The following is a 13905-nucleotide window of genomic DNA, read 5'->3' on the forward strand; positions in this document are numbered from 1 at the left end:
TCCCAGTATCCCCTAGCCCTGAGCCGGGGCAGTTCAAGCGGTCTCAAAGTGGTTTATGTCTGCAGGGTGTTTTGGAGCTGTGCCTGAAAAGCAGGTGGCCATGCTTTGCTGGCCAAGAGAAAGCAGCAAAGGGGAGCCCTCCTTCCCTTCCAAAGCCACAGCCCCTGGCACCCCAGATGCCATCCCAGGCCTCTTGCCATCTGAGGCAGAAGCCTCCAAACCAAGCCAGGAGAAGGGAGCCCCAAGGAAAGGCTCCGCCCCGAGAGTCCATCTTTGCCTTGGCCCTTGGCTGGGTTCACCTTCAGCGAGAAGAAGGAAGCATCTGCGTCGCCTGGCAGAAAGGTACTGTTCTCTCCTCCTCGCAGCTGCATCCGCACTGCAGAAACAATCCGGTTCGACCCCACTTTAATTGACCCATGGCTCCTTGCTCCTTCTGGGCTGGGGAGGAGGAGGAGGCGGAGGAGGAGGAGGAGGTCTCTCCAGCCAACCATCATTTCCCCACTTTCTTCTTCTTCTTATGGAGAGGGGCTACAGTCTTGCCTTGCAAACAGTAGCCAATGGATTGGGTTGCAGCAGCCTGGATCCTGCTGTGGGAATCTTCTACAGAGGCGCCTCTGGCTGAAAGGACGAGGAGGACCCAGTTTGAGGCTGCTTGAACCGCCCTGGCTCAGTGCTGGGGAATCCTGGGAATTGGAGTCTTTCATGTGGCACCAGAGCTCTTCCTGACAGAGAAGGCTCAATGCCCCACACAACAGACAGTTCCCCAGGATTCCCTAGCATTGAGCCAGGGCAGTGAGTGATTTATTTATTATCATCATCATTATTTCTGCGCTGTGGGTGCAGGGCTCTGAAAGGATCTGCAGCAACAAACTACAAAGCCCAGAATTCCATAGCATAGAACCATAGCAGTTAAAGTGGTGCCAAACCGGATGATTTCTGCAGTGTGGATGCAGCCTCTTCAGTGTGGCACCCATGGCTTTCAAAGGCACCTCAGACTCACAGACAGTGCAACCCAGGAGCCATACATAGGCACCTGACTGGATTTGGCTACCAAAGATTGTAATAATAATAATATTATTAATAATAATAATAATAATAATAATATTTATATAGCAACATCCATGTCCATTGTCCAGTAAAACATAACTATTCAATAATATACAATATTAAAATACAGTAACCCCCCTAAACACAACATGTAAAATAAAATAAAAATACAGTACTGTACATATAATTGAATATAGGAAAGATATCCAGTCATACCTCTGTATCCACAGATGCTTTATCCATGGATTCAACTCTCCATAGTTTGAAAATATTATATATATATATATATATATATATATATATATATTCCAAAAAGCAAACCTTGATTTTGCTGTTTTATATCAGAGAGATCATTTCACTGTGCCGCTGTATTTAATGGGACTCAAGCATCCATGGATGTAGGTATCCACGGTGGGTCCAGGAACCAAACCTCAGCAGATACCAAGGGCCCACTGTCAAACATTAGTCCAAAATTCCAAAAGTTTTAGAAAACAAAAAAAGTTTTCAATTTGGATTTAAAAACAGCAAGGAATGGAGCAATCCGCAAGTTGACTTGACAGGCATAAGGGACAGCAAGAGAAAAAGGACAAAGCTGAGCCAAGGAGGAGGAAACCCTTGGTTGGGAAGCCTTGGCTGTTTAGCTCCAGCCCTTCACACCTTTGAAGTACTTTGTTGAAAATGTTGATACAGTATTTTCTTCTTGAGAACAGAAAGGATTATTTCCCAAGCTTATTTCCCAATGTTTGTGAAGAACTTTGCAGGGGGAAATTCAGAAAAGCAAGAATTGTGTCCTTTAAAAGCACTTTGTTGTTGTTGCTGTGTGCCTTCAAGTTGTTTCAGGCTTATGGTGACCCTAAAGTGACTATATTACAGGATTTTCTGGGGCTGAGACTTTGGAGATTTTCACACGTGGATGGGATAGGGACAGGACTACTCCTCCATCCTTATCCTGTCTTTAACCCATCTGTGACTCCGGTGGCACGAAAGGCTTTCAGATCATAGCTCTGATCCCGCCATTAACCTGTCATTAAAGTTGCATTGTTTTAACGTGAACTTCCAATTAAAGCCAATGTTGCTTTAATGACAGAATAATGACGAGATCTGTGCGGCTTTATCTGAAAGCCTGTCACATAATCACCGCCATTCAATTTTGGACAGGATAAGCGCGAATCCTGTCTGAAAGTCCTTCCCACGATTACATGGGAAGGACGGGAACATGACAGGACAGGGTGGGTTGTCCCTTGTCTGCTAATCTTCTTTGTGACTCGCCTAAGATCATCCAGTGGCCTTCCACGAGGGAATGAGAATTCCAACCCTTATTTCCAGAGTCATAGTCCAACTCTATGGACTATGAACCACTGCAATGCTGAGTCAAGAGCACTTTGTGGACTGGGATCTATTTAGTTACACCCTAAAGCTCAAAGTGATTTGGAGATTGGGTACTCTAAAACTGAACAAGTAGCTGCACACCTGGAGAGAATTATTTCTCCCCAGCTGTAATTTTTCCAATATTTTATTCTTGTATTGGAGTGAGTCACTTTCCAGAAGAATAGTTATGCTAATATCTTGCATTGCAAACAGTAAACATTGCTTGTGTCACAGATTTATTACAGTGGAATCTTATAGATACATCTATGGAAGCTTATGATGCAATAAAGCTTTTACAGCACAGTCCTACTGGGAGGTCTCATTGAAGCCTCCTGTCTCTACTGGGAGGTCTCATTGAAGCCAGTGTTCTTGGGGAAGTGTGTACAGGATAAAGGCTCCAGGTTTATTTTTTAGTTTCATAAATATATTATTCACATATATATCCCACCTTTTCTTCTGTGAGCTGAAGGAGGCATGCCTGGCTCTTTTATTTCTCCCTGTTTCCTCACAACCACCCTGTAAGGTAGGTCAGGCTGAGCAAGGGTGACTGGCTTAAGATCACATTAGTGAGTTTCATCCCAGTTCAGCATTCTTAAATTCACAACACTGGCTAAATTCACATTGGGGAATGAGGGAGTTTTAGGCAGCTTGCTTTGGATTTGGACATAAGCAGAAGGTTTTGTAGCCTGCAGGCTGCTTGAAATCTGCAAATGTAGTGGTTTTCGAATTGTAGGGTAGTGCAGGACTCCTCAGGCGGGCTCAAGAGTTGCCCAAGGGAAGGCAAAAGACTTGAAGGCCCTGATCCCCCCCTCCTCTTCTGCTTCCCAATTTTTTTTGGCCCTAGAGGGGAATGGAAAGGCAAGGAAGGTGCTTGAAGCCTCTGTCTGAGGGAGGAGAAGGAAGAGGAAGAGAGCTATTTCCCTATAAAACGCTGAAATGTGTATATACATTAATGTGAGGCTGAAAATGTACACACTAAACAAGCAAAATAATAGTGTCAAGGAAGGAGATGGCAACATCTGCATGTAGATCTAAAGGGGGCCACAAGGGTAAAAAGTTTTAGAACCACTGTGCAAGGGGATCCAGTTCAGCTTTTAGGGAGATTACCGCATGAGGAGCTAGTGATGTAGTTGAAGTGGAATTGCAGCTTATGATTCTTCTTCTTTTCACACGATGTCATCAATCATCCACTTCTGATCTGTTGCTGATCTCTTGTTATACCATTATTATCACACAGTTTCTCATTAACAAGAGGTACCTGTCAGTGCAAAATTGCACAATAATAGTGGTTTAACAATGGACCAGCAATGGATGAGTGACAACATCATGCGAAAAGGAGAGGAATCATAGGTTGTAATTCCACTTCAGTTCCAGCACTAGCACCTCATGTGGTAATCTCCTAGGATTCCCATTGGTGCCAAACTTTCATCTCAAGTGTGCTGTAGCCCTTTCTTACAAGGGACAAACAGAAGCTGGTGTTCTTTTCCCAGAAATATATTTGAGAAATGATCAACCAAATTCTACATGCCCAGTGCAAAGTTCTATTTTCTTTTTTAAAAAAACAAATAAACATTTTCTTGCCTTGCTTGAAAATAAAACTTTGAAGGCAGTGAGTTCAAAATCCAGAGTTTTAAACAGGGTACAAAGGACACTCTTAATTCATTGCAGAGTTCAGAGCCACAGCCATGTTAAGTCTGGAATATCAGTATGCAAAAAGATCTTGTAGCACCTTCATAGTCTGAAAGGTGCTACACGATCCTTTTGCATACTTATTCCAAAGAGGCCTTTTTGATTATTGAAATGCATCCGCCATGAATGATTAATGACATCTTGTTGGTGAATTACAGTGGTGTTAATTTGAACTTATTGCCATCACAATTCACTTTTTGGTGGTTTTGTTCTAACCGTGCAATGACAAAAATTCCTGCAAACTAACCTTATAAGCCAAGCACACCCACAACATTTCTATTTTCATGTTGTTGAAGAGCAGCGGGATGAGTAGGGACACTCTTTTTCTGTAGCTGGATGTGCTGTAAGAACCTCATCTGCAAGGACCTCCCAAGGAGCACTTGGAGGTCCTTACAGATGCTTGTTGAAATGTTGCTAGAATATTTTGTAGATGTTGTTTCATAAAACAAACAAACAAACAAACAAACAAACCTATGACTATTAAATTTAAGGAACCCAATCATTACTGTATATTGTTTTAGGTAAAATAATATGCATGTATTTACATGCTTTCTCATTTTTCCCCTTTGTATAGTTTGAGTGTAAGACTATGGCTTTGGAGATGAGAATTCAAATCCCTGCTGAGTCATGAAACCCACTGGATAACCATGGGCAAGTCACACTCTCTCAGGCTCAGAGGATGGCAAGGGCAAACCCCCTCTGAAGAAACTTGCCAAGAAACCTCTGTGATAGGTTTGCTTTGGGGTCATCATAAGTCAGAAACAACTTGAAGGCACACAACAACAAATCTAATAAATTACATTTGTAAGGCTGGATCTACACTTGAGAGGTCCTTTTGCACTACAGCACCTTCCCTTTAGCCATTTCCCCATAATGCTACCAACATATGACTGGTCAAGGATACTGATGGAAATTAAAAAGGCCACTTGTTGGTGCCACCTGTGCTTATGGCAGAAGGCAGGGCATATGTCAACACCAGTGAGTCATGAGAGCCTAGTAGCAGCTTCCAGGACTATTGGATGCTTACACCAGGATTGGGCAATTATGGATTCAGCTTTCAGTCTGGAAAGACCCATAGAGTGAAACACGTGGGTGCAATTTCCTCATGCTGATCCCCTCAATTTCATCAGGATGGCCTATGAGCAGGCCCACTCTGCCACCATCTAGATGGGCTGGCCTTCAAATCCTGTCATCTTCGCCCAGCATGGCCAATAACTGTGCTATCTGGGGTTGGGAGGGGTTTTTATTTTTTTGTTTTGTATTGATTATTATATCTGTAGGCCAGTTTTCTCCCAGAAGAGACCCAAGGCAGCTCACAGATAAAACATTTTTTTAAAAAAATTACAATAAAATTTAAAACTGTCAGGATTATCTAAAAACAGTATAAAATTACATTAAATTATGCAAAAGCTAAAAGGCATAACTAAAACACACATAGTCTGCAAAACCACCATGGCATGATTATACTGTACATTGTGCCTGCTCCATACGCGGGATTGCCATCTATGGCTTTAAGCTAACATGGATGACAAGCCCTGGATGTTACAATAACTCATGCGGCCATTGAAATGAAAAGGACTTGAGGTCCCATGTTTTTTGCTATATGCCAGGGGTGTGTGTGTGTGTCCGGAACGGACCTCCTGTGTATACAAAGGGCCCACAGTATGTTGAATGCTTGTAGCCCAAAACAATTAAAAGGTACCAGACTAGGTAAGCTGATCTGTGGTTTAAGAAGTCCTCCAAATCGTTTTCTGCTGGCATTATTCTCTCTCCCCCCCTCCCTTTTAACATGAAACAACAGATGTTTAAAAACAGGTTAAATGATATAAGGAATCTTACATTTGTCTCTGGATGTTTCTTTTCTTGCATGATCCCACTCTGACCTCTGACTTACTGTAGAACATGGCCAAGGCAAAGATTGCTGTCATTGGTGCTGGACTTATTGGTCTTTCCACTGCAGTGTGCATTTCAGACTCTATTTCAGATTGCAGCGTGACTGTCATTGCTGACAGATTTACTCCCAACACAACAAGTGATGTTGCTGCTGGGATGCTTATTCCACATATTTACCCAGGTGAGTGAAGCGCCCCCTTTCCAAAGTGCAAACCATGAAGATATGTAATTTTTAAGTTTTCATTTTTACCACATAACCTTCAAAGTTGTTTTATAAATGTCATTTTCAGGATTAATGCTATGACAAGTGAAAACAGGAAGGCATCCTGAATAACAAAACTAAAAAGCAGTTGTGCTTGATTTGTGATAGGGAGGCTGTAGTGTTCAAGTCTAGAAGCCTCTCTAAGTGTCATAAGGCAGCTGTATGTGATGCAATCACTGCCTGGGTGTTCACCAGTGTATTCCCAATGCATTTGTGCAATATGGCAGCATATTTATTTATTTATTTCAAATATTTATAGCCCACCTTTCTCCCACAATGGGATTCAAGGTGGGTTCTAATAATTTAAAAAGACACATGTAAAAACATTAATTACAAAAGTTAAAAAATAATTAAATACTATTAATATTAAAATATAAAATCAAAATAGATAGTTATTGCATGTTAATTGCATAGATGAGCATAAGGCAATCTCAGGCCTGTGTATGCCTTTTTTAAATTCACTGCAGAGACTGATGTCTCTACCTCCTTTTACAATGACCAAAGTCACCACCACTACTTACTTTAGAGTCACTGAAGCCCCCTCACCCCCACTGTGGGCATTTCTTGTCTATTGGAAAATAGGGTTGAGGCTGGGAAAAGTGTTGGTCTGTGTCCCTGTAGTCAGACACAAAATGATTACACCATCCACCGAGACCTCCTGGGAACTGCAGTAATAATAATAAATTTTATTTATATTTCCCACCTCTCCCTGCGGATCGAGGCGGGATTACAGTAGACCTCAGCAGATAAAGTAACCATTTCACATCTGGGACAGGGACATAGGGACATAGCCAGAGACTTCTCTAATCCCCTCTGCTCTCCATCAGGGATGGAATTGTCATGGGATGTGCATCAATGGCTCTATAGTAAATCCAGGGGGAAGTGAAAGACCAGTTATAGCATAGTTATACATGTGGAAGTACTACATTACACCAGGCCATATGGGATTCCTGTTTCTGAGTCTAGATTTTGTAGCTAATTTGCCACATTGATAGAATCTCCATCTAGTTACTGAGGGATTAATAGAATCTGTTTCTGCACATGTTCAATATGAGAAATAATTGCAGAGGAAAGGAGGAATTAACCAAGTTTGCTGCCCCTCCTTTTTCTTCCAGTTTGATATCTCTGCTGTTTTCATGAAAGACAGAGACTTTTCTATTTATAGAAGGGCTAATCTGGATCCAGCTCAGTAATTCTGAGACAATCAGGATGCAGCCCAGTATAGTCAAGAATTGTATGTATCTATTCATATGGGGATTGCTGTTATTTTGGGTTTTTATATTTTCATGTGAATTCTGGACTTTACAAACCCTGTTCTCTTTCCACTTGATGTGTACGTTGTTTCTTCTGTACAGGGACACCTGTTCATCAACAGAAGCAATGGTTTAGGGAGACCTTTGATTACCTGTCAGCAATCTGTAATTCCCCGGAGGCTTCAGAGGCTGGGATTCATTTGAGATCTGGGTGAGAAGGAATTTTCCATAGGCAAATCTGGATTATAATGGCTAGGACCCTAGAACAGTTCCAGAAATGGGGGCCCTGTGTGAATATGTGTCAGCTATTCTAAGATCAGTGTATACGTTAACAAATAAACAATAAATTGCAAACTTCAGTAGACAACAGCATAAAAATCTTCATGTGCAAATACATTTTGATCATGCAACCTGAGCAAGATCAACAGCTTGATCCCATGCATTGTTTTATACAACTGCTCAAGTAACACACAAAATATTGATCATAACAGAAACAATATAGGAATCAGAAAAATGGCCAAGAAAGAAGCAACACCTTTTCTCTTCAACACTGGGCCCCTAACCAATGGGTCTGGAGCTGTTGCACCAACTGAACCACTAATAATTTCACCTGTCTGAAGTTCCCATTATTTCTACTGCAAGCCAAGCCATAGGCAAGCACATTTTCTAAGCCATAATCTGAAAGCATATAAGCATCACCAAAGCTTGGGGATTATTATTATTATTATTATATTTTATTTATATAGCACTGTAGATTTACACAGCGCTGTACATACAGACAATAAAATCAATAAAAATAAAATCTGCCAATGGTGTACATTCTACAAAATACATATAAAACAATAGATAATAATACAAGGTAGAATTAGGGCCCGAACAGACAGGCCAAAACAAAGCCGCTTTGGGTCACCCCAGAGGCACGCCGTCCAAATGACACACGCATCTCAAGAAGCCAGAAGCCACGGCAAAGCAGCACTCCAGTCCTTAGGACTGGAGTGTAGCTTTGCCGTGGCCTCCGGCCTCCCAGGACACATGCATCACTCAAACAGCACACCTCCAAAGTGACCCGAAGCAGCTCCACTTTGGCCTGTCTGTTCAGGCCCTAAGATAAAATAAGGAGGCAACAGATTTTCTCTTCACCAAGCTCAACGTGTCCAGATCCTCCAACCTTTCCATCATTTTTGTTCTTCACAACTCTCATCAATTACCTTTTGTGGTTTATAACTCCTAGAATCCCACACAAACATTGGCCATTGGGAGTTGTCATCCAAAAAGGTAACATTTCTAAGCTATGACCTTGCAGAGGTAATGTAAGATCAAGCTGGGAATTGCTGGCTTTCCAGATGTTTGGGACATAAGCCCAGCCAGTATGGGCAAGGATAAGTGGCTGAGGAAATTCAAAACATTTAGGAGGGACAAAGTCTGACTTCTCCTCATCATTGTCTTTGTTTGGGTTGGAGCTGTTTGTGGTAACCTTCCGTATCCCACCTTGAGTTCTACAGAAGAAAGGCAGGCTATGAAGAAGCCAAAAAACACATTTACTGGCATCCTGTATTGCAGTTGCAGATTTGTAACCTAGAGTTACAAATTTGTAACTGCTCTGTATTCAGTTCTGTTACATATTCACTATTGCATGATCATAAATGCCCCTGGACACCCACCTTAAACTTCAGGGACATGCTCTGAGAGATGGGGGTCTGTGGTACAGTCAAATTTAGAATGAATCAGCCAGCCCTTCCCACCCTCTGGCTGTGACATCCATCACTCTGAGTGGCTCCCTGGAGTTTAAAGTGGGTTTGGGGGGGATTGATTCTTTAGGTCATTCATAGCTATGAATGTGATACAGGATCTCTGCCAATACCAATAGATGTAAATTGCAGAAATTTATTTATGCAAAGTATCCTAAAAGACATAGGACATATGCTGTGATTCATGTTTCCCATCTGTGCAGTTTTCTTCTTGTCAGGCTGGTATACGTTATAATGCCATATTAATGCATCTATTCTAAGATGTGCTAAGAAATAGAATATAGCAGTACACATACCCATCATGTAGGAATCATAGGCTCCAGGCTACTTTTGAAAGCTTTTGAGGCCTCTGTAGCATGTATGGAGCTAAATGCAAATACAAGCTGCCCCATTCTCTTTGTAGTAAGAAGATTTTCTATGCAGTTAATATGGGCTAATTTGTAGAATTTCCTATGAGTTTATTTTTTGAGCTTCTAAAACTGATTTTTTTAATTCAATCTTCTGTGTTTAACTTTAACATTTGTTGTCATTGTATATTCAAACTTCAGTAAATAGGGAGTGTTTCATATGTTATATTTTAAGAGGTGCCCATACAATCTTTTACAAATACCCTTAAAATTGCTGTGAATGGATAAAGTAACTGAATATATATCACAGTGCTGCATAGTGTATGATTTTTAAATCAGTTTTATAATGTTTTAATGTGTTAAATGTGTTTAAATTGGTTTATAGCTTTTTGTAAATGTTTTTAATTTGTTGTAGTGAAAGCTGCCTTGATTCCTGTTCTGGGAAAAAGGTGGCATATAAATAAAGCAAATAAAATAAAATAAAACAAAAATATTCTCTTCTATGTCTATGAGGTGGCAGATTTTTAAAACTGTTCCTGATGAGAAGATGCCATTCTGGTCTGATGTGGTTCTAGGATTTCGCTCAATGACTGAAAGAGAGATGAAGAAATTTCCACAACACAAATTTGGTCAAGCCTTCACTACGCTAAAATGTGATTGCCCACAATATTTGATCTGGCTAGAGAAAAGGTATGATTTTTAAAAAATTAGTTGTTTTTAAAATTGAAATGTAGCAGCACAATTAGAGGGGCTTATAATCCAAAACATTTGGTACATACTGAATGTAACCCCTCCCATCCCCAACACATTTTGATTTATTTTCATGAAATTATAAGTCCCTTAAAATGATCTTCCACCTCCCAGTATTCCAGTTTTAAGATGCCCAAAACCCTTAATGTGTACATCTATTAAAATATTTTTATACTGTCCTCCATTTCACAACACCAGGACAGCATACATATTGCAACTTCAAAAATCCCAGAAGCTTAAGTCAGTAAAAAGAATTTAGGAGGTGGCTTAGAAAAATCAGTTTTCTTCTTTGAAAACACTCAAATTCTAATTTCAGAATGATTGGTTCATGTTGGTATATTTGTCAACTACACTGTACATTTGCTAACAAGGTCATGGCACTTTGCTATAAAGGTAACTATATATATATATATATATATTAGAAGGCTGCATGATTGCTAATTGTGTTATAAGTGTATTTGTCCAGTCATACCTTTTTCCCAACAAACTCTGTTCTGCTAAAAATTAATTGTAGGAGATCCTAAGCATCCTTACAGAACTATAATAACTAGAGTTCCATTTGAGGGAAGTCAGGGAAGACTCTTGAGGGAAATCAGGGCAGTTAAAGGAATCCTGTTATGTATTTGCTATGATGGCCACACCAGTGCTTTGAGGAAGCGCACAAGTAGGACGTGAGAGTAGTAAACTTCTTCCCTCTGCTCTTCCCCACCAACTGGCATTCAAAGGTGCAAGCTAAAGGTTTCCCTTTTATATGATTGTCTAGGGGGCAGTGCTCATCTCCATTACTATGCCAAAGAGCCAGCATTGTCAAAGACAACTCTGCGGTCATGTGGCCAGCATGATTGCACAGAACAATGTTACCTTCCCACAAAAGTGGTACCTATTTATCTACTTGTACTTTTATATACTTTCGAACTGCTAAGCTGGCAGAAGCCAGAACTAGTAACAGGAGCTCACTCCGTCACACTATACTTGGGTCCTTGCGGTTGTCAGAGTTGGCATTTTAACCACTAAGCCATCTGATACTGGAAGATGTATGTAAGGCAGAATGCAGTAGCAAAACTCTGATGGTGAAATGGCAGAATCCTGTGTCATCCTAACCGTGTGTTCCAAACTGGATAGGAGACCCTCCAGCACTGTTTTGGGTGTGGAGTGGAGGGCTGTATTTGGGAGGGGAACGTAATGAATGATAATTATAGAAGTGCTGCCTGCTGAATTTTGGATTTAACTGATAGCTGCTGTAATGAGTAGGCAGTGATAATCTCATCTTCTATAAATTTGTCTCCCACCATTCAGTTTTGTTGGATAACGCTGGTTCACACATCAGTGAGAAACATCTTAGTGCTCAGAAGCAGAGTGTGATGTAGATGGCAATCCTCTTGGTTCATAATCACCAGCACCTGTTATTCAGAGATATAGTAACATCTTCACAGGAAGATTCAATTTAGCTCTTGGGGTGAATTGTCATTCCTGGACTTTATTTCCTCTCCAAACTCCTCTAATCCATGTTTTAAAGTCATTGAAGCTAATGTGAATTAAATATTGTTTCTTTTTCTGGCTCCTAATGGCAGCATACATAAGGACATCTTTCCATTTTTCAGTCAAGAACAATGTAAGGTTCAAAATGTTAACAAAGGCTGTCTTCCTATTAGTGATTCACAATGGCACTAACTTGTACCACCATAGATCTTTTTTGGTCATTTTGGAAGGCAGAATTCTCTACCAACCTTGTGCAATGACCAAAATCTCCCACCCCCACTTTTAGGTGTAGGAACCCCCCTCCTCCTGCTGTGGTCATTTAGTGACCAGCGGAGAGCAAGGATAATTGGAGAACCATTTGTCTCAGTGCAGAACAATGATGAACTAGTTTGTTTTCTGCTGCTCCAGAGACTCTGACCCAGAGCAATGGATGCAAGCTCCAGGAAAAGAGATTCCACCTCAACATTAGGAGGAACTTCCTGACAGTAAGGGCTGTTCGACAGAGGAACAAACTCCCTCGGAGTGTAGTGGACTCTCCTTCCTTAGAGGTCTTTAAGCAGAGGCTGGATGGCCATTTGTCGGGGATGCTTTGATTGAGATTTCCTGCATGGCAGAGGGTTGGAGTGGATGGCCTTTGTGGTCTCTTCCAACTCTATGATTCTATGATTCTATGTTGTTTACTGATAGCTCCAGAAGTCTCAGCCGATGACATTGTTCTGCATCTAGCTATAGGGACATAGCCAGATATGTCTGTGATGCCTTGCCTCTTCTCCATTGGCTACCAAATGGCTATCCAGTATAGGCTGCAACAGCTAAAAGGTGAGCCCTGGAGAGAGTGAGAGGAGACACATACTTTAATTCCATCTTTGGCACTTTTCCACTATGTCTCTTTGATGCAGAATCTTAACCAAAGTGTTTGCTTGTAATCAAATTCTACTGCTATTTTGTCCCCATGTTAGAAGATGAGTTAACATGTCTTGTTTTACAGTAACTCCATGTTGAGTGCTCCTTATTTTTCCAGCACTATTGACTGACCTATGAGCTATCTCATGGGGGAAGCTGGCTCTGTCATTTCTTAAACAATACTGAAAGTGGTTCCGTGTAACACTAAATTGCAGAATCCATTTAGTACATGTCAGACAGGCTTGTGAATAGAATCCTACACTGCCCCTCATTTCTGTTATACAAGCTTGTAATTTCCCAAAGGAATGCCCTGATCCTTGGAGTGACACACTGGAACAAAAGCCAATTCAGTGGATGCAGTTTACCTGATAGGCTTGCTTGGAGATGGGATCCAAGCAAGTGAAGTAAATGATTAAGATTTCTTCCACTGAGTGGTTCAGGAGGATATGTCTATTTAATGTGTAATATATTCTGAACACAAATGCCCTGAGTGCTGTTTATGGCATTTCATCAAAAGACCCAAAAAGGGAATACTCGGAGTGTGTATTGAACCCTGGTGGCGCAGTGGTTAAATACCTGTACTGCAACCACTCATTCAAAACCATATGGTTTTGAGTTCAAGACCAGGAAAAGGGCTCAAGCACGACTCAGGCTTGCATCCTTCCAAGGTCGCTAAAATGAGTACCCAGACTGTTGGGGGCAAATTAGCTTACAGTTGTAAACCACTTAGACACTGCTCAGGCGGTATGAAGGGGTATATAAATGAAGTTTGTTTGTTTGTTTGTTTTGCATCTGACCAGGACCAATGGGCAACATCTGTAGGCAGTAAGAATTTTGATAGGAATAAAAGGTTTCTGCTTTCTGAGAGTCACAATCTGTAACATTTTTTGAACCCTGAGCATTACACTAGTGCAGCAATCTGCAGCAATGAGAATTCTTTTAGCCTGGTTAGCAACAGTCATGTTGGCAAATGTATCAATGTAGTATAGGACAAATTGTGGCACAGAATTGGTGCTTGTAATGACATGGCAAGTTGCATAACATCTGAATCCAGTACATTACTACTGTTACGTTACTGTGTAGTAAAGCTGACAAAGTGCCTGATGCACATTGGTGAGTGATGTGCATCTGTGTGCCATGCACACCTCTGCACAATGATAATCAGT

At 41.0% G+C, this 13905-nt stretch overlaps 1 protein-coding gene across 2 annotated transcripts in view; it reads left to right on the forward strand.

Annotated features, from left to right (window-relative positions):
- DDO (D-aspartate oxidase) overlaps window positions 1-13905 on the forward strand; it is a 16931-nt gene continuing 3026 nt past the window's right edge. Inside the window, exons 1-4 of one of the 2 annotated variants that reach the window (XM_042461174.1) lie at window positions 1-342; window positions 6004-6178; window positions 7615-7723; window positions 10121-10297. In XM_042461174.1, coding sequence (XP_042317108.1) covers window positions 6007-6178; window positions 7615-7723; window positions 10121-10297 — 458 coding nt within the window. In that variant the 5' untranslated portion in view covers window positions 1-342; window positions 6004-6006. Of the gene's footprint in view, window positions 343-5937; window positions 6179-7614; window positions 7724-10120; window positions 10298-13905 lie in introns of those variants that run through there. The other variant, XM_042461175.1, reaches the window with a different exon arrangement.

Source organism: Sceloporus undulatus, chromosome 1 (genome assembly GCF_019175285.1).
Source record: "Sceloporus undulatus isolate JIND9_A2432 ecotype Alabama chromosome 1, SceUnd_v1.1, whole genome shotgun sequence".
NCBI lineage: Eukaryota > Metazoa > Chordata > Lepidosauria > Squamata > Phrynosomatidae > Sceloporus > Sceloporus undulatus.